At 45.1% G+C, this 27,143-nt stretch overlaps 3 protein-coding genes and 2 pseudogenes across 3 annotated transcripts; 3 read left to right on the top strand and 2 right to left on the bottom strand.

Moving 5' to 3' along the window:
- The window catches only part of LOC121920477, a 17,740-nt pseudogene extending 4,318 nt beyond the window's left edge, over nucleotides 1–13,422 (top strand).
- On the bottom strand, nucleotides 3,464–4,052 carry LOC121920813 (histone H4). The gene has a single exon (XM_042448027.1). It carries the CDS (start codon nucleotides 4,012–4,014, stop codon nucleotides 3,703–3,705), a length of 312 nt encoding a protein of 103 aa, XP_042303961.1. The 5' UTR covers nucleotides 4,015–4,052; the 3' UTR covers nucleotides 3,464–3,702.
- LOC121920809 lies at nucleotides 8,735–9,148 on the top strand (annotated as a pseudogene).
- A 3,365-nt stretch (nucleotides 13,423–16,787) lies between the features above and the next one.
- Nucleotides 16,788–19,214, bottom strand: LOC121920808 (histone H2A type 2-C). The gene has a single exon (XM_042448023.1). The coding sequence runs from the start codon at nucleotides 19,144–19,146 to the stop codon at nucleotides 18,757–18,759; it is 390 nt and encodes a 129-aa protein (XP_042303957.1). The 5' UTR covers nucleotides 19,147–19,214; the 3' UTR covers nucleotides 16,788–18,756.
- Nucleotides 19,215–19,496: 282 nt separating this feature from the next.
- On the top strand, nucleotides 19,497–20,188 carry LOC121920811 (histone H2B 5). The gene has a single exon (XM_042448024.1). It carries the CDS (start codon nucleotides 19,581–19,583, stop codon nucleotides 19,959–19,961), a length of 381 nt encoding a protein of 126 aa, XP_042303958.1. The 5' UTR covers nucleotides 19,497–19,580; the 3' UTR covers nucleotides 19,962–20,188.
- The last annotated feature ends 6,955 nt before the right edge of the window (nucleotides 20,189–27,143 follow it).

Here is a 27,143-nt window from a genome sequence, read left to right as displayed (position 1 = left end):
ATGCATCCTAAGAGTCCAGAAGCCACACCAAAGCCACGTTCCAGTCCATAGGGCTGGAGCATGGCTTTGGTGCGACTTCTGGACTCTTAGGACGCATGCATCATTGAAACACCATATCTCCACTGTGACTCGAAGCAGCTTTATTTTGGCTGTCTGTAACAGGCCATAGGTACTGAAAAAAATATTTGAGCGTATTTGCTGAAAGGGATTGGGAATGCTTAGGCTGGAGTTCTAGACCCTGTAGTGATTTTGTTTGATCAATTAATAATAAAAAAAACTTTTTTGTCAATTAAAAAGCATTCCAAATAAGTGAGTTTTTAAAATAACTACTTTTTAAAAACCATAGGTGCACAGCATCCCCTTTGAAGAGACATTCTGTTCTGCCTCCTCTTTTCTCAGAAAATGGAATGCTCCTTCTAAGCTTTGCCTGCCTGCTGTATTGCTTCTGGAGAGAACTTTTGGGTTAGCTCCAGATTTCTGCCAACAGAGCTGAAGTCAAATGCTTGTGTGGTGACTGCCTTATACACCTGCATACATATATAAACATAAATCTCCTATAAGCAAGAGCAACAGCTGCTGTCACTTTCTTAGCCGAAACAATCTCACATGGAACCCACCAGGCAGGGAAAGGAGTCAGGTAGCTGGACTCTTGCTCATCCTTCATCCTCAACACAATTGAGGGGGAAGGAGTCCCCATGGTCTCCATCACTGTCCCTGCTGTCCACTACCATCACTAACTCTGTTATCTATTCATCATCATCACTGCAAGGAAGAGCCTCTTTGGGCATATGTGGGAAGTGGCAAGAAGAAGAAGTCACAGCCCTCTCTTTTCTCTGTGTCCACCATAAATTGAGTTTGTATCACCTCCACTTGGTAGAACTGGAGGATAAAGGCTTCCATAACTACTACTACTCTGTTTGATGAGGAAACTGGACAGTGCAAGCCTTAACATGTGCCCACATCTGAACAGAATGGCAGCACCCAATCACAAACCTAAGTGATCCAATTTGCAGAGGGTATCCACAGCTGGCCAACTGCACCAACCATAGTGCCAGGCCTGGCATATCTGAAAATAAAAAATACACTTCCCACCTCCACCCATCCCTCAGGTAAATTTTATTAGGATATGAAGAAATATTACCTATTAATTGACTAAAATCCCTATGGTCAATCAACCAACAGCAGATGATAGTCACCCTGGTTGCCACATTTATTTGACCAGAGGGCAAAGAACCCTGTGCCTGATAATTGCATGGCAAATTGAAATATGCTGGTCATCATAAGCTTTATTGTACAGTGGGCCCTTGGTATCTGGTTCCAGGACCCCCCAACATCAAGTCCTATTATATACAATATAAAATGACAAAATCAAGCTTTGCTTTTTGGATTTTTAATATATATATATATATATATATTCAATCCATGGATGGTTGAATCCGTGGACACAGAATCTATGCATATGGAGGGCCTTCACAAAATGGGGCTGGTCATGTGGGTGTTTTTTTTCCTCCCTATCATGCAGCTAAGCACTGAAAACGTTCCTACTGAACTTCTGCTTATTAATTAATACAGTCAGCCCTCCTTATACACTGATATTTTATCCACGGATTCAAACATCCACAGCTTAAAAAATATTCTTAAAAAGTATAAATTCCAAATTGCAAAGCAAGATTTTCCATTTTATATAAGGGACACCATTTTGCTGTGCTGTTATATTTAATGGGACTCAAGCATCCACAGATTTTGTTATCCACAGATGGTCTGGAACCAAACCCCAGCAGACCCCAAGGGCCCACTGTATTTTAAAATAAACGGATAACCCTCAGGAGAATCTGGTCACCCGCTAGTCCACATCCTAGTATGGATCTTCTCTAAGCCCAGCCCAAAGCAGTCACCATCTCATTCCTCACCAGCAGTGAGGAAACCAGTCCGGTTCCCCCTGAAAAAAGAAACTGTGTACTTGTCCTCCAAATATAGCTGATTAAAAAAATGTCTTAAATCAGTTGAAAAAGAGTGGGATCAACTACAAGATTAAGTAGATTGTGGGCCCAAACAGATAGGGCAAAATAAAGCTGCTTTGGGTCACTCTGGAGGCATGCTGTTTCAATGACACACGCATCTTAAGAGGCCAGAAGCTTCGCCAAAGCTGTGCTCCAGTCCTTGGGACTGGAGTGTGGTTTTGGTGCGACTTTTGGACTCTTAAAATGCACATGCGTCATTTAAACCCGAAGCAGCTTTATTTTGGCCTGTCTGTTTAGGCCCTGTGTCTATGAAACCTTACGCTACAAACTTCTTTCTCCCACGACATCTCCAAGAAGTGCTACAAGATTGCTTTTTTAGCCCAAGAAATACTGCAACTGGGAATAAGTGGGTGGAAATCTGATGTCTAAATAAGAGTAAATAAGAGAGGTGGAACCTCTTGGGAAGTGCCTTTGGGAGAAAGGAAATCTGTTGGGGCCTATGACTCTGACACTGAACCCAAGAACATGTCAAAAGTACCTTTGGGAGAAAGGGAATATAAATCCAATTTTAACACAGTGAGAAATGACTAAAAAGCTGCAGCAACCACCCAAACAGAAAACAGAGCTGGGCAATGCAGTCTTCTTTACAGCGAAGGTAGTTAGCAGTCTTCACCCTGAATAATAAAATGCATTTAATAGAAGAACTTGGCAGCCAGTGATAGCTGCAGAAGGACCCGCCTTCCTGTTTTTGTAAGGTAACATCTTGGGAGACAGAAGACCAGCCATCTCCTCCTCCAAACTACTGGTCCCAGGGCCCTTTGCGCCTCGCACACAGCTGACTCTCATTGGCTATAGGCGCCGTGACGTCAACAATGAGCAAACAAAGGACTTGACAAAGGCTGCTGGCAGCAGAAGAGACATGGTTCCTTCCTGCACAGATGATCCTCGACATTTTCTATTCCAAATTTCGGGGCAAACAATTCAATCCCATTGAAATCAAGGCTGCTTAATCCCTCCAATGTATTGAAAGCCAGAAGCTAAAATGCTAGCAGGCTATGGGCAGATGAAAGCAAATCGTCGTTTTGTGAGACCTTTCACCTCTCTCTGAGGGGTCTGGCCCCACAACAAACTACAGTTCCCAGAATTCAATAGCCTGGAGCCATAGCCGTTGAGGTGGTGCCAAACTGGATTATTTCTGCCGTGCGGATGCAGCCAAAGCTGGGGAGGGAGTGGAAATGTAGTGAGAGAGCCAGTGTGGCGTAGTAGCTTCCAGTGTCGGGACAATGGTCGAAAACGCACTGCAGGAACACTCCAATTTCAGACGGCTTTAACTGCCCTGGCTCAATGCTAGGGAATTCTGGGAAGTGTAGCTTTTGTGAGACATTGAGCCTTCTCTGTCTGAGAGATCTCTGGTGCCACTACAGTTCCCAGGATAGCACTGAGCAAGGGCAGTTGAAGCAGTCTCAAAGCGGATTATTTCTTCAGTGTGTTTTGGGCCTATGACTCGGGAGACCTGGGTTCGAATCCCTAACTCAGCCATGGGAACTCACCTTGGGCAAGCCACACTCTCTCAGCCTCCTCAGGTGAAGGCAAAGGCTAAACCTCCCCTGAATCAAATCTTGCCAAATAATAACAAACGAAATGCAAGTTCAGCCTTTTGAGTGAGCCAGTGGGTGGCCCTGAAAAGGGCCTTTGGGTGTTGTTGGTGGTGACCAGGGGGGTCTTTCTTGGGGCTGGGCGCTCAGCCCCCGAAGCCGTAGAGGGTGCGTCCCTGCCTCTTGAGGGCGTAGACGACGTCCATGGCGGTGACGGTCTTGCGCTTGGCGTGCTCCGTGTAAGTGACGGCGTCGCGGATGACGTTCTCCAGGAAGACCTTGAGCACCCCCCGCGTCTCCTCGTAGATCAGCCCCGAGATCCGCTTCACGCCCCCGCGGCGGGCCAGGCGCCGGATGGCCGGCTTGGTGATCCCCTGGATGTTGTCCCGGAGCACCTTCCGGTGACGCTTGGCGCCCCCTTTGCCCAGGCCCTTCCCGCCTTTGCCTCGTCCTGACATCCTCCCGAGCTCACTTCTTCCAACAAAGCGAAGAAATGTGCTCTCGACGCTGAGAGCGCGAGAATTTATACTCTGTAACCCGACCAGAGGGAAAACTTCGGACTGGAGGCAAAGACTCCCAGCCCCTTCTCACGATAGGATGCTGCTTACGCAGCTCTGCCAATGGAAAGCGAGGATATTTCGAAATGACCAATCAGACATCGCCTCTTGAAGCTGAAAACTTGGCGCCTTTCCTTTGTTTCCAAGTCAGCGTAAAAATAGAGATGGTGATGATGATCAAGATCAGGATGCTGGTGGCGGTCATGAGGATGATGGTTTATTTATATTATTGTTGTTGTTGTTGTTGTTTATTTATAAAGCTCTGTAAATTTCATTTTCTGTTGCCTCTCCTGTGTTTGGATATTAAACTCCTCACACTGTACACACCGCAGGGGTGTGTGTGTTGGTGTTGTGTTGGTGCCTTCTTGTTGGAATTCATTTTTGCAAGGCTAAAAGGCAACGTTGCCTAGTGGTTTGAGCATTGGAGTATAACTCTGGAGAGCAGGGTTCTTTGGATCCCCTGCTCAGCAAACAGTCCTCCTGAAACCCATGGGGTGATCTTGGGCAAGAAGTCACACTCTCTCAGCCTTGGGGATGGTCATGGCAAACCTCCTCAGAAGAAACTTGCCATGAAAAAAACCTGGGAGAGGGTCGCCTTGGGGTCAGAAACGACTCGAAGGCACACAGCAACAGCAGCAACAACAACAAGCCCAATAAAAGGAAGCCTACTCTTTGTCCAAAAATGCAACAAGAGTAAAGAATGCAGAGCCACATTAGTCTGGAAAAATTAGTATGATCAGTATGCAAAGGGATTGTTATTATTATTTTACTTCCTTATATCCTGCCTTTCTCTCAATATAGGGGGATCTTGTAGCACCTTTGAGACCAAGAAAAAGAAGGTGATAACATGAGTTTTTGCAGACTTGAGCATCCTTCCTCAGATGCAGGGAGTGGGGAAACTGATACAAACTTGCCCATCGGGACTCTTTTTCCTCTCTTCTCATTCTGATTCCTCCCTCTTGGTACAAAATAGCAAACAGAATTACAGTACTTTGTGACATTCATAGGAAAAGGAAACTACTGACTTTTCAAGGTGCCTGCTCTGTCTCAATTCTGATTGCATTAAAAACAGGCCTAGGAGAGAACTAATGAGGTGCAGAGGTTTCTTCACAGGTCCAGGACTCCAGGGACCAGAGTTCTAATCCTGCCCTGTCCATGGAAACCCACCTGGGGCAACCCACACTTTGAGTCTGAGAAGAAGACCATAGCAAACCTCCTCCCGATAAATCTTGCTGAGAAAATCTTGTGAGAGTTTCACCTTAAGATTGCCATAAATCTCAAAACAACCTGAAGGTGCACAATTATTATTATTATTATTATTATGCTTTATTTATATATAGCACTACAGCAATAATGAATGGTTCCTAGGATTGCCACCCAATAATTTTGAAAGAGAACATGGGATCTTCCTTCCTACTTCATTAATTCAACAATAAAATTATGTTTCTATTTTTAAAATAAAATTTATTAAATATTTTTTAAAAAAGGACATACAACCATAAAACAAAGACAATACAATTAACTAACATTTGACGACAACAACAGACAAAAAAAGATATGATTGACTTCCTGGAATGCTTTCGGATCTTTATCATAACTAAAATTCTCCTTCTAGCATCTTAATCAAACTATTTAAATTAAACTTGAACACTAATAAGATTATTTTTAAAAATTATTTTTATTAAACATTTTAAAAACATTTCTTAAAAAAGCGAAAATGCAATCAAAACCGAATATTAAACATCTACTAAATTTACATTCACATCTTTCCTTATTCAATTCCATCTTTATATATTATCTTAATTTCCATCTCTAGCAGTGCTTGGTACTAATTCCTTCAAACTGTTCTTAATTTTATATTAGAGAAAACACAGTCTAATTCTACCTTGTATAAAAGGATTAATAATCTGCCAACTCTATTAATTTTAGTAGTCTTAGTAAAATTCAGGAACTAGTGGGGGTCGGCCAGTTCTCAAGGGGATCTGTGTCACATTCAAGTATGCTTATAACATGTATAAGTATAAATAGGCAGCAAAAGTCTTTTTTTGTTTCAATGTATCTTTGGAAATCACTCATGGGGAAAAGGCTTTTAGTAAGTGCATTAAACTAAGCAGGGCAACTTTGGTTAGTATTTGGATGGGAGGCCACCAAAGAGTGTCAGGTGCTGCAGGCTGTATTTCAGAGGAAGGAACTGGGGAAACCACCTCTAGGTATTCCTTACCTAAGAAAGCCCTATGAAACTCATAGGGTAGCCATAAGTGAACGGGCAACCTGAAAGCATATGCATGCACATAAACACACGCATTGTCCATTTTTGAGTGGCATTATTTTAAATTGTCATTGATTCTATGATATTTTAGCTTTTGCATTTCTTTTAGTGATGTGAACATCTGTAACCTTTGGAAGCTACCTTGAGCAGCAAGAGTAGATCCAGCAGTGTTTTTGAGTACAAATGGAGCAGAGTGTGTGTGTGTGTATGTTTCTTTGAAACACAGTGTTAATATATATGCCTGCGCCCAATCCCAGCTTGTACTCCCAATTCAAACAGCTCCATTGAGTCAATTGTTGAAAGATAAATCAAAAAGTACTAAAATCCCATTCAATGCCATTGGTTAAATGAATCTGCTGTAACTGAGGCTTGAAACTGAAGGAAGGCCCTGATTCCATTTTATGTGGAAGGCATAGTCAGAGGTGGTTTAGCCAGTTCCTTCCTCTGAAATATATAACCTACAGCACCTGGTATTTCTTGGTGGTCTCTCATCCACGTTCTGTTTGCTACAGTAACATATGTGTGTGTGTGCGTGTGTTGTTATATATGTCTGTGTGCCGTCAATTCCTTTTTTACTTATGGAGATCCTAAGGTGAAATTATCAAAGTATTTTCTTGGTTTCTTCAGAGGGGATTGTCATTACCATCCTCTGAGGCTGAGAGAGTGTGACTTGCCCAAGGTCACTTGGTGTGTTTAGAATCATAGAGTTAGAAGAGACCACAAGGGCCATCCAGTCCAACCCCATTCTGTCATGCAGGAACTCTCAAAGGAAGCATCCCCAACAGATGGCCATCCAGACTCTGCTAAAAGACCTCCAAGGACGGAGACTCCACTACACTCCGAGGAAGGAGTGTGTTCCACCGTTGAACAGCCCTTACTCTCAGGAAGGTCCTCCTAATGTTGAGGTGGAATCTCTTTTCCTGCAGTTTGCATCCATTGCTCCGGGTCCTAGTATCTGGAGCAGCAGAAAACAAGCTTGCTCCCTCCTCAACATGACATCCCTTCAAGTATTTAAACAGGGCTATCATGTCACTTCTTAACCTTCTTTTCTCCAAGCTAAACATCCCCAGCTCCCTAAGATGTTCCTCGTAGGGCATGGTTTCCAGACCTTTCACTATTTTAGTTGCCCTCCTCCAGTTTCTCAATGTCCTTTTTAAGTTGTTTTGCCCAGAACTGGACACAATATTCCAGGTGGGGCCTGACCAAAGCGGAATACAGTGGCACTATTACTTCTCTTGATCTAGACGCTATACTTTAATTGATGCAGCCTAAAATTGCATTGGCCTTGTTAGCTGCCGCATTGCACTGTTGACTCATGTTCAACTTATGGTCTACTTGGACTCCCAGATCCCTTTCACACATAGTTTCATTCAGCCAGGTGTCCCCCTTCCTATATCTATGCATTTTATTTTTCCGCACTAAGTGCAGTACCTTACATTTCTCTGTGTTGAATTTCATTTTGTTAGCTTTGGCCCAGCTTTCAAGACTATTCAGGTCTTTTGAATTTTGATCCTATCCTCTGGGGTATTAGCTACTCCTCCTAATTTGATAAGTATGCTCCCAATTCTGTCATCCAAGTCATTGATAAAGATGTTGAATAGCACTGGGCCCAGGACACAGCCCTGTGGGACCCCACTGGTCACTTCTCTCCAGGATGAAAAGGAGCCATTGTTGAGCACCCTTTGGGTTCGGCCAGTCAACCAATTAGAAACTGGTTAACAACAACAAAAGCAAAGTAGTGGAGGACAGGGGGTCTTGGAGATGTCTCACCCACAGAGTTGCCATGACTTAATCCACTCATTGGCAGTTAACTAGTTATCACTTTACTAGGACACTGAATTTAATGGGACTTGAACATCCACAGATTTTGGTACCCAGCAGATAACAAACCCCAACAGATACAAAGGACGCACTGTATTCTTGGGAGCCAGAGCAGACTTTGCTGGGCCAGACATTGTAAATCAGAAGCAAAGCCTGTGCATAAATACAAAATAGGAAGCCAAATAAAGCAATAGAAAATAATTTCTCTGGGGCACAAGGCTTGCTCTCCTCTATTTAAAGGGCTTCTATGCAAAACAAGGCAGCCCGGTGTCTCCATTCCCATTGGCTGGCGTGGCCCCGGAGCCCCTCCCCCTTGCGCGCGCACATGCAAATCAAAGGCCTGTGGAACGCCCGGTTCCGATTGGAGGGTAAGCGGCTTCTCCTTTCCCCAGTTGGCCGGAAGGCCCGATTCGGCTCCTCACTGGCTGAAGCCTGACCAGCCAATCAGAATGGCCGGCGCCGAACGTTCGGAGGGTATAAAAGGAACCCCACTCACGAGATGAGGATTAGTGTTGCGTTGCCTTTCTGGGAGGAGGATCAGTGAGTAGCTGCAGCATCATGTCCGGCCGTGGAAAGCAGGGAGGCAAAGCGAGGGCCAAGGCCAGTCTCGGTCCTCCAGGGCGGGCCTGCAGTTCCCGTGGGCCGCGTGCACCGCCTCCTGCGGAAGGGCAACTACGCCGAGAGGGTGGGCGCGGGGGCCCCCGTCTACCTGGCCGCCGTCCTGGAGTACCTGACGGCCGAGATCCTGGAGCTGGCGGGGAACGCCGCCCGGGACAACAAGAAGACCCGCATCATCCCCCGGCACCTGCAGCTGGCCATCCGCAACGACGAGGAACTGAACAAGCTCCTGGGCAAGTCACCATCGCCCAGGGAGGGGTCCTCCCCAACATCCAGGCCGTCCTCCTCCCCAAGAAGACCGAGAGCCACAAGGCCAAAGGCAAATAGGGGTTTTTAAAAAGATACTTTTGGCTGAGAGATTAAAAAAAAGTTGCTCCCAAACTTTTCAACCCAAGGCTCTTTTCAGGCCACCCACGATTTCACTTGAAAGAGCTGGATCTCTTAGGCAAAGGAAGGTGACCAGTTCCAAAGAGCATCCAGGAGTAGTGCCCCGTTGTTGCCCGTGTAGCAGGCATCCAAATCCACAGAACGATTGTAGTGTACCTTCAGTATTCCTTGTTTGGGCCCAGCACGCACCTCCCCCCGTGGATACCAAATCCGTGGATGCTCTAGTCCCATTATACAGTGGCATGTAAGAGGATGTGACGTCCTTAGATAAAATGGCAAATCCGAAGTTTGCTTTTGAAATTTATGTTCAGCCATTGATAATTAAATATGGATAAGGAACCCGTGGTATGGAGGCTGAATGGCCAACCTTGCGTAGCGCCGGGCTGCGGAGTCGGTCTCCTCCGCCTCCAATCCGCCTCTTCCTCGGCAAGAGCAAGAAGGGAGGCTTCCTCTTCCTTCTTCGAGTCTCGAGCCCTATTTCCGATTGGGCGATCTAAACTTGCTGCCTCTATACTGCAAAGTAAACCAGTTTGACACCACTTTAATGGGCATGGCTCCATGCTCTGGAATCTGGGAATGGAGCAACTTAATGACACCCTTAATGTGGTGTCAAACCGGTTTACTTCTGCAGCGTGGATGCAGCTGGACATCGGATCCTTTGCCTCGAAAACCTAAGCCGAGCTACAGTTGTCAACCTTAAAGATCCTTAAAGATGGTAAGGCAGGGATTTAACCCTGGTTTCTGGAGCCCTGGCCCAACCAAACCACTAGACAAGCTGGCCCTGCAAAGAAAGTGTTGAGGATCACAAGGACCTTTAAAGAGCCTCAAAGCCAGCCTGGCTAGTGGTTTGAGGGTTAGTCCAGGGCTCTAGAAACCAGGGTTCAATTCCTGGTTTAGCCATGAAAGGCACTGGGTGACCCTGGGCAAGTCACACTCTCTCGGCCTCAGAGGAGGCCAATGGCAAGCCTCTGGTAAAGAAACGTGACAAGGGGCCGCTGCCATCAATTGGAAACGACTTGAAGGCACACAACAACGACAACGAGGGAGCTGGTACAGTAGTCTTGTTTTGAGAGACTTAACTCTGTATGCTCTGGTCTACTTTCTCAGATGCTTCGACGTCTTGTGCTCAGTCAGTATCGAGATGCCTTTGCAGAATGAAATGCTATGCTGAGGGGCAAGACTTTTCTGTGGAGCATCTTTGTTGTTGTCGTTGTTGTTGTGTGCCTCCAAGTCGTTTCTGATTTATGGCGACCCTAAGGAGACCCTATCCTGGAGTTTTCTTGGCCTGCTTTGTTCAGAGGTTTGCCCTTGCCGTCCCCTGAGGCTGAGAGAGTGTGACTTGCCCAAGGGGCTTCATGGATGAGCAGGGCTTTGAACCCTGGTCTCCAGAGCCCTCAAACCCCTAGGCCACGCTGCCTGTTAATTGAACTCCAAGACTGGCTCAGCTGGGGCCAGTTGTTGCTGTTGTTTTCCCCGTCGGCAATTACTTCGCTGCACAAACCCGCCCAGGGCTCCAGGTTGCTTGGCAAGGAAAGCGAGGGCTTGGCGAGTTCCCATCCCCTGCCAGGCTGAGAGGCCGGGGGTGGTGGTTGTTGTTGTGTGCCTTCAAGTCGTTCCGACACAAGGCGAGCCTAAGGCGACCCTCTCACGCCGTTTTCGTGGCCAGATTTGTCTCAGAAGAGGTTCGCCATGGCCTTCCCCTGAGGCTGAGAGAGAGTGACTCGCCCAAGGTCACCCGGGGGTTTCCAGGGCTGAGCTGGTGGTCTCCTTTAAAGTTTCAGGACAATCCTGCGAAGTAGGAGCAAAGAAGGGGGGGGGGATAGATTGGATGGATGGATGGATGGATGGATGGATGGGCTTCTCCTCCGCCCCTGAGGAGCTCCCCCTGAAGACCATTATTTCAGGAGGGGCGGGGGGCGAGGGAGCGCCTGGCTGCCTTGCGTCCAATCCCTTCCAAGCGCGGGAAATTCAAACCCTCCCCTGGGCCGCCCCTCTGCCTGGTCCAATCAGGGCGAGGGGCTTCCACCATAAAGGCTCTCCCTCTTGACCCTGGCGCTCCCTCACCAGTCGCTGGGCTTCGGAGGAGGAAGGCAGTCTCTTCTTGGCTTCGGAGTAACTCTCCCTGCAGCAGGCAAGGCGCCCAATGGCTCGCACCAAGCAAACGGCTCGCAAGTCGACCGGCGGCAAAGCGCCCCGCAAGCAGCTGGCCACCAAGGCGGCCCGGAAGAGCGCCCCGGCCACGGGGGGCGTCAAGAAGCCCCACCGCTACCGCCCGGGGACGGTGGCCCTGCGGGAGATCCGCCGCTACCAGAAGTCCACCGAGCTGCTGATCCGCAAGCTGCCCTTCCAGCGCCTGGTGCGGGAGATCGCCCAGGACTTCAAGACCGACCTCCGCTTCCAGAGCTCGGCCGTCATGGCGCTGCAGGAGGCCAGCGAGGCTTACCTGGTGGGGCTCTTCGAGGACACCAACCTCTGCGCCATCCACGCCAAGAGGGTCACCATCATGCCCAAGGACATCCAGCTGGCACGCCGCATCCGAGGGGAGAGGGCTTAGGAACAAGGAAATCCCAACAGAACCCAAAGGCTCTTTTAAGGGCCACTCACTCCCCCGAAAGAGAGCTGCTGCTGCTATTATGGCTATTCTTGCTTTCTTTAACTGGAATGCTGTGCCTTGATGGAGAGTTCCTGCACGGCAGAATGGGGTTGGACCGGATGGCCCTTGTGGTCTCTTCCAGCTCTACTCTTCTATGATTTACAATGCACCTTTGCCCCCATCTTGGCCCTCAAAGCAGCAATCCAGGCATTTGCTGCTAACCCAGATGAAAACCCACCCAGCTTTAGTCTGCATGATGGGTCGCATGGCTCCCTGTGTGCTATGTAATGGTACCAAAACAAAAAACAGTACAGCTGAAGCTTTAGTCCATCAACTATGTTGTATATCTCCTAAACGCACACCTTGGAGGCCGACATTTCTTATGACTATATTATGCTCAGGTTTTATATTTACACTGTTTCCATGCAACTTTAGGACTGATTGGCAAATTTTAACCTTTTGGTGGCAAAAAAGAGAGGTAAATTGTTGGTTTTGGTATATCTTGCATAGAACTTTGTGAGAAACAAATATGAAGGCGTGATGATGATGATTTTATATGATGATGATTTTCTTATATCCCAACTTTCTCCCAATATAGGGACTCAAGGCAGTGATGATGGTACAAAGAGTTTGATTTCATTCCAATTGTAAGTTATAGCATTGTTATCAACCTAGATTATACCAGTTTCATGTGTAGCTATGAAATGCTCAGGTTGAGGGGAGGAGGAAGCTGGCAGATTGTGCGCATGGTGTAAGCACCATCCCAGGCTGAAGAGCATCACAAGTGTCCTGTTTCAGTTGCAGGAGGCCTGAACAAGAATGCACACTCCCACAGTAGGAATAGCAATACGCAGTAACACTGGATCACACAACCTCCTTGTTAACACTATTGACAACATGACTTTTTATATGAATGGTCACTATTTATATAAACTGCTCAATAGCATGACAGATTTATTAGTGAAAACAACTTTCAGTGTAATGTCCCACTGCAGCAGTGGGAATCATGCTGCTCTCAAGATGTTGCTGGACTGCAACACCCAGCATTCCACACTATTCCAAAATCATTGGATGTTCAACTCCCATTAAATACAATGGCATAGAAATAATTCCCTTTATATAAAATGACCAAATCAAGGTTTGCTATTTGATATGTATATATATATGCTTGGGCATATGCTATGTGTATATATATATAATCGCCAAACTGTAGATGATTGAATTCATGAATACAGAGAGCTGACTGTACAACTCTCACAGGCAGGCATTTTCCTGTTAATTTTTAAGGCCCCATAATAAATTTTGTTATTTCTCTGCTCTGACCAAATAACAGTTAAACCCCTGGGACTTTACAGGAGGAGAGAATGAGTCCCTGTCTCACACCCACAAAAATGGCCTTCTCCTGCCCCATAGGATTTTGATGTACCAGGGTTGGGAAATGTGTGGCTTTAGTATCACTCTGTACTGCATCTGAAGAAGAGGACTAATATCCAAAAAGCTCATGCTAAAATAAAAACCAGTTAGTCTTAAAAGTGCTGCCATGTTTCTTTTTGTCTCCCCTTCTTTTTTATGTGACACTCCAGTTACTGTTGGAGTGCAGCTCTCAGCAGTCCCATCCAGTGGTGAGGAATGATGGGATTTGCTGTCCAAGATCTAGAGGGCTGCATCATTCCCAGTCACCAAGGTGATATAGAAAGGATGATTGATTTAAGGTTGGGATTCTAAGTCTGTTTATTAATGATTAACCCCAACTGATCTCCTGAACATAAAAGGATCACTCACACTGCACAAAACTGCCTTACTCCATTGTTCTGGGGTCACATTACATTGCTCTTAAAATCAGAGCAGGTTCAGCCAGCGATAGCTTATCTCTTACTGTAGCTCAAGAGTCCTTCCTGTTTTCTCCTTATCCTGTCATGTTTGACAACAGCTTGCACAAGAGTTATTATATACCATTGCTGTTGTGCCTCCAAGTCATTTTTTACTTAGGTGACCCTAAGGAAAACATATCAGAGGGATTTCTTGGCAGGTTTCTTCAGAGGCCATTCTTCATGGCCATTGCATTCTCTAAGGCTGAGAGAGCGTGACTTGACCCAGGTCAAACAGAGGATTTTTTTCCCATGCCCAAGCAAGGAATCAAACTCTGATCTCCAGAGTCATATTCCAAGATTCAAACCATTATGCCACACTGGCTGCTAATATGTATTATATCTATCTGTTATATACTGTATGCGGTTATTTACTCAACAATCCCAGAATGCATGCTTTGAACCCTTCCCCCAGCCCCATTTTATGTTCATTGCCTGGCCTGCAAGGTAGGCTAGGTGGAGAAATTGTGGTTGCCACAAATTTATCCTGCAATCTTATTAAGGCCAAAACACACTGCAAAATAATCTAGTTTGAGACTACTTTAACTGCCCTGGCCCAGTGCTAGGGAATCCTGGGAATTTGTTTGTTGTGGCACCATTGCTCTCTGACAGAGGGGCTAGGTGCTGAATAAAACTACAGTTCCCAGAATTCCCTAGCACTGAGCCAGGACAGTTAAAGCAGTCTCAAACTGGATATTTCTGCAGTGTATTTTAGACCATAGTGGTATAAAAGTATATAGTGGTGATTATTAAAAGGGGCTGTTTCCTCTCTCACTCACCCGCATACGCATCCCTGCTTGTGATACAGATAAGTTGTTTTTTTTAAAAGATTTTTTATTGGGATCAACAGAAAACAAAACTTAAAGCAGTCCCTGCTATTAGAAGGTCTCAAAAGGACTTCTCACTGGCTGAGGCTTTTGCAGAAATCATTGATAACACATCAAGGATGAATACCAAAAAAAAAAAAAGTAGTCATGTTGGTTCTATGAGAACAAAACCAGATCCACAGGTGAGTAAAAAGCTTCATTAGGACCATTTCAAATGCCACAAAGTGTGCCAGGTTTCAAGTTTTCCAGAAATCTTCCTCAGGTTAGGTGGTAACCACAAATTTCTACTTCTAAGAAAGAAATAATTTGAAGCTACACAGGAAGAATGGACATAGTATAGTCTTCAAGATGGTGTCAGGTGTTCAGTTCACTGCACTGATCATTATGTTACGTAGGCCTTGTTGGTGGATTTCTGCATTCTCTTTCCCCCTCCCTAGAGAGGGATTTCCTGCATGCGAACTCTCCTTTTTTCTCTCTCATTCAAACTAACCATGTGATTTAGTTCACCCCTTTGGGACTAGCAGATATTCTCTCTAAAGATTTCAACTGAACTGCATGTTTTCAATCTTCTTCCTCTCTCAACTTTCTTTGGAATGGATTACTTTTCTACCTGAACCATCCATTACCTGGATTAGGATATAGCTTTTATTCATATATAGATTAAAGTCATTAGTAAACTTTTGTTTGAATTACAAGCTACTTGTGTTGTTTTTAGAGTCAGTCTCAGTTTTTAGGGAAGCATGGTTAGACAAGAGCATGTTTCTGCTACTCTACTAATGTAAAGCTAGACCCTAACAGCTTTAGCTTTGGTATTTTTGATATTTAAATATTTTGTTTCCTTCGGAAAGGCTGAAACTTAAATTATCCCACAGACCTGACTGTACTGGCTGTGACAATGCATGGAGGGCCATACTTATCAGGCAGTAGATCAGAGCTCGGGGACCTACCTCTGTGGTAGCCCATGATACAAAGCAAATCATTCCAAGAACCTCAGAAAGAGATGGAGGAGAAGCAAAGTGACCAGAAGCAAAGGAGAACAAAGCCTCTGTATCTCTCTCTTGTTCAAGAAAGAAAAAGGTTGACTGGCACAGCATCTCTACCCACTGCCCACCTGAAGATTAGTCATGGACCTATGCGTCTTTCACCCACCCAAATGAATCCAACCTTCGTTGCTACTTCTCACCCAGCTGCTCATTCCTATCACCAACTTTCCAGAAGACAAAATTCCTTTTTACTGTTGTTGATCTGAACGTGGTTTGTTGGTTGTGTGTGCATGCCTTCAGATTTATATTTTGGATGTTTGGATAGGAGACCACCAATGAAAACTGGGTGCTGTAGACTATATTTCAGGGAAAGGAGCCGGCAGAACTACCATTGAGTATTCCTTGCCTAAGAGTGTATCTACACTGTAGAACTAATGCAGTTTGGCACCACTTTAACCGCCAAGGTGCCATCCTACTGAAGTGTGGGATCTGTAATTTTGTGAGATTCCAGCCCTCTTTGGCAGACAAAGGCTTGTAAAACTACAAATCCCAGCATTGCATAGGATGGAACGGCAACACTTAAAAGGGTATCCAACTGTGTTATTAGTACAGTGTATATGCACCCTAAGATGACCCTGTGAAATGTATGGGGTTACCATAAGTTAACAGGGAACTTGAAGGCACATACATAAATACATAGTCCTCATTTATTCTGAACACAGATTTTTTTTCTTATGAAAGGTATATGCTTAGAAGGTCTATGCTTGTGCTGAGTAAATTATGCTTACTGCCCATGTTGTCCTTTCCAATAATTCCCATTGGGAGTGTTTGGGCAAAGTCAGTTCAGGGTTTACTTGCTGCATAGATTCAAAACTAAACAGCCTGTTCAAGCAGGAGCAGAGGAATCCTGTAGGGCTGCCTTGAACTCATCAATGCAGATTAAACAGACAAGAGCAATCCTGCTCTTCAGTAGACTGCTATGTCCTTCCTCAAACACTCCTCCATTCTCATATTCATGCAATTTTTAAAAACTTTTTTGATCACATCAGCCTTCAGAAATCCCTTCCAGCCTGGATGACTTTGGGCTGTAAATGGCGAGGAAAGGCCACTTTTTAGAAAAGCCCACAGCCTATCATTTTAAAATTCACCTTTATTTTAGCATTCACCTCTCAGGGGTTGGTTTGTTCTGTTTGTTTTTTGAAGGCCCTTTTCTAGATTAGCAGCAGCTCCTCGGAAAAAGATGAAAGGGGAGTCTATCCTGCCTTCCTAAAGTCACTCCCAAAGACCTCATTGTGCTGTTGCTTTGTCACAAAGGAATGGCTTGACTTCCTATCCTTAGAGATGACTCAAGACTCAGACATTTCTGTGGCGTATCTGTCCTAGCAATGGCGATTTAAGGAGTGGCAAGGCACCATCATTGTGGAGGGTGGATCAGACAGCAAGAACTCGTGGTTTTTTTCACACAACATAATTATAGTGCTATGAATCCACTTAGGGACTTTTCTTCTCCAAATATTTTCCCCAAACACCAAAAAAGACCCATGCCCTAAATGGTGGGAAAGAGGAAGACACCCTGCTCTTATTTGTCACTTGAGAGCCTGATCTTCCCGGTTATTGTCTGTCCAGACTTTTAGAGAACTTTAATTAAAGATTAAAGAGATTACGTAGGTGGATTGTGGATGAATATTTTCTTCCATGTGCAGGTTTTATTTTTGGTGTTGAGCAGAGGCGTAAAACTGAACCCCGGCCAATTCATGGTCCATAAGATCCACCAGACCCATCAAGCCTGAGAAGAGGGATAGGAATGTGGGGTTTGTAGTCCAAAACATCTGGAACGCTAGAAGTCCAACCTTACAGCCTTGGTCTAGAATTTGGCGAGAATTTGCCTGCCTGGTCCTATTCAACATGCTTTATACCTGAGGGTCCCAAAGACAAGTTTGGAGGTGCAAATTGCTTTTGGTATCATTTGGTCCATGATGACAAGCAACTGGGTCTACCCAAGGCCACCCAAAGTCACACGTATCTTCTCATGTGACGTCGAAGGCTTTCATGGCCGGCATCCATAGTTTTTGTGGGTTTTTCGGGCTATGTGGCCATGTTCCAGAAGAGTTTATTCCTGACGTATCGCCTGCATCTGTGGCTGGCATCTTCAGAGAATACTGGTATGGAAAAGAGTTTGGGGTATGTGTGCACATATATACTGCGTGTGTATGTACAGTGTATATACTGTGAGACCCTGAGTACTGAATAACTTTGGAGAAGGCCAACCGTATCTTCTTCTCTTCCACTGACTTGAGTTTGAGCAACATAATAACTAGTTGTCTGTGGTATAGTATCCTAGCTTCCTTTAGGTCTAATCTGGAGGCATGCTACTAAGTAACCATTTTTTTAAAAAGACAGATACAAAGAAACACAGCCAAGATCTGGCTCCAAAGCATCCCCAACCTAGTGCCACTTTAGGATCTGTTTGCAAAAGGATCTTGTGGCACCTTTGAGACTAAGGTCCAGCACACACTGCAGCAATAATTCAGTTTGAGAACACTTGGCTCAGTGCTAGGGAATTCTGGGAACTGTAGCTTTGTGAGACATTTACCTTTTCTGTGCCACAATAAACTGCAGTCTCCAGGATTCCCTAGCACTTAGCCAGGGCAGTTAAAGCGGTCTCAAACTGGATGATTGCTGCAGTGTGTTTGGGACCCAACTGTATGAGAGCTGGTGCCCTGAGCTTTCTTAGACTTGAGCCTCCTTCCTCAGACGCATGAAATGGAGTCCAAAGAGAGGCCTATGGTTTGTTTTGCCAGATCTATGGTCTGTCTTTGGACACTCCACTCCACCTAATGCATCTGAAGGAGGCTCAAGTCTAAGGGTGACCCTGGACTCTCTCTGGACTGTCCAGTGTCAATCATGCATCTAAGGAAGTAGGTTCCAGTCTTCAAAAGCCAATGCCACCAGCTTCTTTCAGTTAGTCCTAAAGGTGCTACAAAATCCTTTTAATGGCCCATCTGTTTAATTGATGTTTTAGGGAAGGGAGGGAATAACTGGGATATTGGGCTTCGCATGGCTTCTTTTAAATGTAAGCCTATTGATTACAGTATTATCATTATCATTATTATTAGTGCATTTACCTGACTAACCCAGCTAGGCCTCTGAATTCTGACATCGGAGAAGTGCCTAAAAGTAAACCACGGAGAGAGCGATGGCCAGCTCTTCCTGGAAGCCGTGGGGGGCTCTGAAAAGAGCCGTTGGGTTTCGGGGCCGAGGGAGTTGGCCAGCCGCCTCACTTGCCTTTGGCCTTGTGGCTCTCGGTCTTCTTGGGGAGGAGGACGGCCTGGATGTTGGGGAGGACCCCTCCCTGGGCGATGGTGACTTTGCCCAGGAGCTTGTTCAGTTCCTCGTCGTTGCGGATGGCCAGCTGCAGGTGCCGGGGGATGATGCGGGTCTTCTTGTTGTCCCGGGCGGCGTTCCCCGCCAGCTCCAGGATCTCGGCCGTCAGGTACTCCAGGACGGCGGCCAGGTAGACGGGGGCCCCCGCGCCCACCCTCTCGGCGTAGTTGCCCTTCCGCAGGAGGCGGTGCACGCGGCCCACCGGGAACTGCAGGCCCGCCCTGGAGGACCGAGACTTGGCCTTGGCCCTCGCTTTGCCTCCCTGCTTCCCGCGGCCGGACATGGCGACAACACTAGCTTCGCTCGCTTGCTCAAGCGCACCCGACCCAGGAAAAATCCCCAATTAAGAGCAAAGCAGCCCCACCGGCGCCTTTTATACCCTCCTGGCCTGAGGAAAGCACCGCCCCCTGATTGGCTGGAGCCCTCTGGAACCAATGGGAACTGCGCCTTCTCCGTTCGGCCAATCAGAAGCGCCGGGGGCCGCCTCGCTCCCAATGGGAAGCAAAGGATTACAGAAGTCTCAATTTGCATGCGCGCACGCCACGCCCAGACCCCGGCCGTCCAATGGGAAGGCTCCGTTTTGGAACCCCTCATTTGCATAGGGAGAGTATAAATAGAGGGGGGCGACGACGAGGCAGCTTGCGTTAGATTCGGTTGTGTGCCTTGCCCTGTCAGTCTGCGAAAGAGAAGGAGAAGCGTCATTTTGTTCATTGCGAAATGCCTGAGCCAGCCAAGTCAGCCCCGGCGCCCAAAAAGGGCTCCAAGAAGGCGGTGACCAAGACCCAGAAGAAAGGGGACAAGAAGCGGCGCAAGAGCCGCAAGGAGAGCTACTCCATCTACGTCTACAAGGTGCTGAAGCAGGTCCACCCGGACACCGGCATCTCCTCCAAGGCCATGAGCATCATGAACTCCTTCGTCAACGACATCTTCGAGCGCATCGCCGGGGAGGCCTCTCGCTTGGCCCACTACAACAAGCGCTCCACCATCACCTCCCGGGAGATCCAGACCGCCGTCCGGCTCCTGCTGCCCGGGGAGCTGGCCAAGCACGCCGTCTCCGAGGGCACCAAGGCCGTCACCAAGTACACCAGCTCCAAGTAAGCGCCCGTCGGCCGAGGCTGGTGCTGCTGCTGCTGCTCCGGAGAGGGACCAAGCACCCAAGAACCCAAAGGCTCTTTTCAGAGCCACCCACTTCCTCTGGGAAAGAGCTGGAGTCGCAAAGGGACTTGGTTCATGACCCCCCCCCCCCCGATCCCTGGCCAAGAGTATCCCCCTTTGACTCAAGAAATGTACCCAAATAAATGCATGATCAGTGTCTTTCCTCCAAAGCACGCCAATGTCTGGAAGGTTTTCTTGCGATCTGTAGTTGATAAGCCCCCCACTCTCAAATGTGGCAGCAAGAGTAAGAAAATATTGCATATATAACTAGGTTGTACTTTATTATAGCCCCAAATTTATTATAGCCCATAGGTTTATTTATTATAGTCCATAGACACCCCCCCCTAATTAGGGTAGTTCCTGATTCATCTGCGTGGCTCCCCCCGTTGGATCAAGAAAAGGCTCCCCTCTCCTTCAGCCCCGAGAGCTTCCACTTGAGACTCCAGGTTTCTGAGCTGGAGAGGTTCAGGGAAGTTGTGCCTCGGCCGGAGGGAAGCAAAGGCAGCTCCGGACCCTTCCTAGCGAAAGGGTAACTTGGGGGGGGGGGGAGAAGGAGAGGCAGCGAGTGTCCCTCCGCAAGAGGAAAGAGGCGGGCCACGTTAACAGCAGCATTGCGATCCCTCCCTGCCTGCTGTTTCATCGCAAGCGCCTAAGAAGAATTTGCAGTCCTTGTGCTGCCACCTAATGGGCAGATCCAGTCATGGCAGGGTGGGATGGACCGGTTCCGCAGTAGCTGCTGCTGCTGTCATCGTAATGGGTTTTCAGCTCAGGCTTTAGGCTGCTTTCATCTTCTCCTGGACTTTCAGATCAGGCTTTAAGTGATTTCTTCTTTTCCTTCTTCTCCTGGATCTTCTGATCAGGCTTTAGGTTAGTCTCTTGTCCTTTTCCTGCAGGATTTTCAGCCCAGGCTTTAGGCTGCTTTCTTCTTCTTCTGGATTTTCAGCTCAAGCTTTAGGTTGCCTCCTCCTCCTCCTCCAGACTTGGGAAGGTGCAGATCTTTCCCTGCTTCCCTAAAGTCTCTTGTATGCTGCTTATTCTGAGATAAAGGTGTGTCACTGTGTCTTCAAAGAGGTTGTTGTTGTGTGCCTTCAAATCCTTTCCAAGGTGAATCTATCATGTTTTGTTTTGGCAAGTCTCTTCAAAGGAGGGTTGCCATTGCCTTCCCCTGAGGCTGAGGGAGTGTTATTTGCTCAAGATCACAGTGTGGGTATCTATGGCCAAGCCAGGATTTGAACCCTGGTTTCCAGAGTCATAGTCCAATGCTCAAATCCCTACACCAGACTGGGTCTTGAGGAGGTTATGCCCCTCTATAATCTTCATTGGGTTTTTCTAAAGGACAGCACTTCACCCCATGTTGCCTTCTCCCATCAGTCAAAAAAGTTGAAGTCAAAGACATAGCCATGACAGTTAGACAGTGTAAATCTCATGCCCCCAGCTTCTTTCTTTCAGTTAGCCTCACATGTGCTACAAGAGCTCTTTTGTATTCTGCCCCCTGCCCTACCAAAATGTAATTTAAAAAATCTAGAGGTAGCCGTGTTGGCCCTATAGCAAATCTAATAACATCCAAACAATGATACCTTTCTTGGGCCAACCAAAATGCACAATTACATGTTGCGAGCTTTCAAAGTCACACTGACTTCTTCATGAGGCAAACAGGAGAAAGACATTGAAGATTTAGTCATAGGACTGCATTTTCTGTTTCTGGTCATAGTTCAGATGCAGAACAGAAACAGAAAATGCAGGCCTATGACTAACATTTTCAATTTCTTTCTCCTGTTTGCCTGATGAAGAAGCCAGTGTGACTTCGAAAGCTCGCAACATGTAATTGTGCATTTTAGTTGGTCCCATAAAGGTATCATTCCATCAAAATGTAGTATAAGTTCCTAGCAGCCACAGCCTTCCCCTTGCTTGTGTCCACTGGTAGTATACAAAGATGTTTATTTCCTAAGATTTTCAAAATTAAGGCTACGGTCCTCTACCTGCATTTAGGAATAAATCCCCCTTGTTTTGGGGGGTAGAAACTGTGTGGCTCTCCAGAAGTTGTTGGACTGCAACTCCCAGCACCCTTAGCATAGCCAATGGGCAAGAATACCAAGACTTGCAGGTCCACATCTGGAGAGTCACACGATTACCATCTTGGCATAAATTCTATTGAAAGTTCCAACTAGAGTAGACCCATTTGGAAAAATATACAAGTGTATCATTTATAAACTATACAAGCGATGGAATAATTTGTTAGAATAACACTATAGAAGTGTTGGACTAATTTGGAAACTATACAATTGGAAACCATACAAGTGTTGGCTTACCAAGTTCCTATTGATTCATTGTAAATACTCCAGTTAAAGTAGTTGGGTTTTATGTAACCATGTATAAAAATGTACTGTTAAGCCTGACAATTTGGACCCCTTCCTTGTGACTGGGTGGGCTATAAATAAATTATTATTATTATTATTATTATTATTATTATTATTCTCCATTTTTTAAAAGGCTTTCCACAGGGTGAAAGTGATCACCACTAGGGAAGGCCAATGGGTTTGAAGCAACTCTAGCTTGCTTCCACACTGCAGAATTAATGTAGTTTGACACCACTTTAACTCTCACGGCTCCATCCTATGGAATCCTGGCATTTGTAGTTTGTTGTGGCATCAGAGCTCTCTGACAATAAATAGCTCACAAAACTATTAATCCTATAGTATTGAGTCATGACAATTAGTGTCAAGCTGTGTTAATTCGGCAGTGTAGATGCAACCTCTGATGCTTGGGAAGGACCCAAGAGCATACCCATAATACAACTCAGGGTGGGCACCTTGGTGTATCATATATGAATCCATGCATTTCCAGCAACTTTCTACAGCTGTCTGCCTTCCAGAGGTGCTGGACTATAATTCCCAGAGGCAATCGCTATAACAAGAGAAACTTCTCAGCACCATGTCTGGTCAGTATCTCAGTATCCAGGGGTGAGAGTGGGTTCTGGGAACTGTAGTCCAGGAATGTTGGAGAGCACACCCTTGAGGAAGATTAATGGAACATTCCAGGCTCAAGGGCTCTTCTTTTGTCTGTCACTCCATCTACTACTTATCTTAAGCAGGGACTCAAAGAGACTTGGGAAGAAGGCAAGTTTCATGTTGACTTTGTTCAGGAGCCAGATCTTTCCACTGCTGTTTACTTCCATGTTGAACATTTCCATGTGGCATATCCTCTTCTTGTGACTGAATCAACATTAAACTGTAGTTTCTCTATCAGTCATCCCCCCCCCCCCTTCTCAGACCTAATCTGGATGTTTGACTCTGTTTGGTGGAGATAATTTTCTCAAACTGTACTGTGTGGTTTTGCTGTTGCTGTTGTTCCCAAAACGTCTATTTGGTTTGGTCATCTAGGGTAGCATCCCTACTCCAAAACCAAAAAACATCCCAGTAGGGTGATAAGTTTGACATGTAGCAGCTTTTAGCATTCGGAAGCAAGTCAGAATATAAGTATGATCATTTTGTTCAATTATGCTTCTACACATATGTATGAGGTGCTATTATATCTCCCACTATTGGTTCCTGTTGTGGCCTCTTGTTAATGATACATTTAAAAATTGTGGTTATGGGTTTATCTTATGCTAATACTATCCTCTGAACTTGATTTTAAAGCAAGGAGCTTTGTTAACATAGGACAGTGTATTGCAATCTGCCCTGGCTTTTAGTATTACTATGTTATACAGTTTTCATTTTGGAAATCTGAAGTCTTGCACTATGGTCTAAAAACAAAGTTAGATTGAAATATATCAAGAAGAAAGAGGAGGAGAAAGAGACAATAAAATAAAATAAACAAAACAAAATGTTTTATGGTTCTTTTGCCCACTATTTCAGCCAACAGCATCACCTCCAGACCTGACTGAGAAAGAAAGTTGTCTGGAAAATCCTGTTCAGCTGCTGTTTGCCTCTGTCCAAAATGGGCATAATGGGCCACTGGTGTCAAGCTGCTGCCACACTACAGGTTTAATGCAGTTTGACACTGCTTTAATTGTCATGGCTCAATGCTATATAATCCCTGGGATTTGCAGTTTGTTGCAGCACCAGAGCTCTCTGACAGAGAAGGCTAAATATCTCAAACAACTATAAATCCCAGAATTCCGTAGCGTGGAGCTGTGGCTGTTAAAGTAGTGTCAAACTGCATTAATTCTTTAGAGGCAGCTTCCTATGCTCATAAGGTTTTTCCTCTTAGGTCCATTCCTACCATTTGCTTTTAACTCCTGCTGCAGAACAAAAAAGTACAGGGCTGTGCTTCAATCTTTGTGACCCCAGCACTGGGCCAAGGTGGATTTGAAGGGCTAAAACAACTTTGAAAATCTCCTTGCTTGACAGACCATTCCCAAACCTTGTCCTAGTGACCAGAAAAAGCATCGCTATGCTCACCAGTAGGCCTGACTTCTCAATATTTTCTGCCTAAAATATTTTCTTTACTCTTCAGCTGCCATCTCCAGAGGTGGTCCAATACACTGATGCCCACTAGGCAGGGAATCCAAGGTTTTTTTTAAAAAAAATATGAATCCTTTTATTTATTTTAGGACAGGAATTACAAGAAGTATCTACCTTTCCTTCCATTCTGTGGTGGTAAATCTGATCACCAGCATGGTCATAGAAATCACTGGAATTTGAGAATGCTGGGCAATGGAGAATGCTGGGCACCCTTGAGAATGGGTGCAAATGGGCCATGTCCAAAGGAGGGCAACTAAAATGGGGAAGGGTCTGGAAACCATGCCCTATGAGGAATGCCTTAGGGAAGTGAGGATGTTTAGTCTGGAGAAGAGAAGGTTAAGAAGTGATATGATAGCTCTCTTTAAATATTTGAAGGGATGTCACATTGAGGAGGGAGCAAGCCTGTTTTCTGCTGCTCCAGAGACTGGGACCCGGAGCAATGGATGCAAGCTCCAGGAAAAGAGATTCCACCTCAACATTAGGAGGAACTTCCTGACAGTAACGGCTATAGGATAAGTGGAACACACTCTCTTGGAGTATGGTGGAGTCTTTTTCTTTGGAAGTCTTTAAACAGAGGCTGGATGGCCATCTGTCGGGTGTGATTTGATTGAGAGTTCCTGCATGGCAGGGGGTTGGACTGGATGGCCCTTGTGGTCTCTTTCAACTCTATGATGTTTATCACACTATATTCTTAAAGTGCTACAATCCCACTTTGACTCCTCTAGCTGCCTCCTGTTGCATTCTGGTATTGGCAGTTTTAAGGAGGGGTATTTAGAATACCTGAGAATTCTCAATACTCCTCCTTAAAACTGCCAATACCAGAATGCAACAGGAGGCAGCTAGAGGAGTCAAAGTGGGATTGTAGCACTTTAAGAATATAGTGTGATAAAATGATTCTATGAAATAGACTCCTCATTTGCACTGATAACTTTCTGAGCAGAACTCTATTCAAGCAGAATAAGCCATTAATACATTAAATGACAAGCACTAATGATCATCCTACAGGGCCTACATACCCATCTGATCTTGAGAGCTAAACAGATTCAGCCCTGGTTAGTACTTGGATGGGGAATCCAAGGAATGCCACGTGCTGTAGGCTAAATTTCAGAGGAAGGCAATGGCAGATGTCCTTTAAGTACTGCTTACCTAAGATAACATTATGAAATTCTTGGTTTTACCATAAGTCAATAAACAACCTGAAGGCACATACAAACTCACAATGACAATTCTAAGTAAAAAACAATTAATAATTTAGCATTTATAAAGACCAAAAACAACAACAACAACAAATAATAGTTGAAACAAAGAAAAAAACTGGAAGTAATGTGCTCCTAGTGATGCTAAGTTTGTATTTTATTTTTATGGAGCTGTAGTTATTTGAAATATATGTTATCTGCCACTAAAATATTCTATGCCTGAATGTGGAAACAAGAGAAAACACCATTAATTGTAAATTGGTTGTTGAAGTTATTAGACTTAATAGAAATAGATAAGCTGACTAGAAGCTTACAAAATGTAGAGAGATCTTATAGCACCTTTGAGACTCATTGAAAGAAACAAATTGGCAGCATGAGCTTTGTAGACTTCAGTCTACTATGAAAGCTCCTGCGGCCAACTTCTTTCTTTCAGTGAGTCTCAAAGGTGCTTCAGGATCTCTCTATGTACTGATTCTACAGACTAACATGGCTATATCTTTCAATTCTACCACTTACAAAATGAATACTCTTAAAAATATGTACAGAGAAGTAATGAATGGTGCATGAATGAAGGTGTATTTGTTTGTGAAATGAGTGTATTTGTTGTATAAATTCTTTTTTAAATTTGATATGAAAATAAAGTCAATCAAAATGATATTTTAAAACAGAAAAAACATATTCATGCCCATTAATACAAGAATTGAGTTATAACAATTAGGTTATTTTGGTCTATTATTAAACCACATTGAATCATTTGTTGTTGTTGTTTTACTACAGATATGGTATCTTTCTCTGGACATTACAAAGATTCATGTCCAACAGGTCTTCAAGTCTATTGCTATAAAATGGGATAGGTTCTGTATTGATTATATATGAATTCTTGGTTGTTTGGCAGATCCACTAGGAACCTCTAAACATTTATTTATTGTATATACACACAATTAATTATCCGATTGTGGTGTTTAATAGTCTTGAGTCAGGTTTCTTCTAGCCAGTGGTGAAGGAGGCTGCCAGTTGTAGTCTGACAACATCTGGAGGACTTCAAGATTCCTAGCCTGTTGTGTTTGAAGAAATGCGCATTCCAAACCCTAATCAATCAATGCATCTACACTGTAAAAATGATGCAGGTTGAGACCACTTTAAATGCTGTAGCCCCATCCTATTGAATCCTGGGATTTGTAGTTTTACAAGGTCTTTAACCGTTCTCTGCCAAAGAGTGCTGGCACCTACCAAAACTACAAATCCTACGATTTTGTAGGATTGAGCCATGGGAGTTAAAGTGGTGTCAAACTGCATTATTTCTAGTGTAGATGCACCCAAAAGTTAACAACTGTAGCAATGGAGAGCTTGGAGAAAACCGGGGTGTACTGCCTACATGCAGCACAATGAATAAGCAACCACACAAGTTACCCAGGTACAGTCTTCTCCACTATGGTGGGCTGGATTGTGTTTCTGTTGACATT

This window comes from Sceloporus undulatus, chromosome 2 (assembly GCF_019175285.1).
Source record: "Sceloporus undulatus isolate JIND9_A2432 ecotype Alabama chromosome 2, SceUnd_v1.1, whole genome shotgun sequence".
Lineage (NCBI taxonomy): Eukaryota > Metazoa > Chordata > Lepidosauria > Squamata > Phrynosomatidae > Sceloporus > Sceloporus undulatus.
Note: the sequence above shows the minus strand (reverse complement) of the source record. Positions and strands in the feature narration are given on the sequence as shown.

Excerpts from the sequence above, each read along its gene's own strand:
- LOC121920811 (XM_042448024.1), top strand. The coding sequence starts at position 19,581 with ATGCCTGAGCCAGCCAAGTCAGCCCCGGCGCCCAAAAAGGGCTCCAAG.
- LOC121920808 (XM_042448023.1), bottom strand. The coding sequence starts at position 19,146 with ATGTCCGGCCGCGGGAAGCAGGGAGGCAAAGCGAGGGCCAAGGCCAAG.
- LOC121920813 (XM_042448027.1), bottom strand. The coding sequence starts at position 4,014 with ATGTCAGGACGAGGCAAAGGCGGGAAGGGCCTGGGCAAAGGGGGCGCC.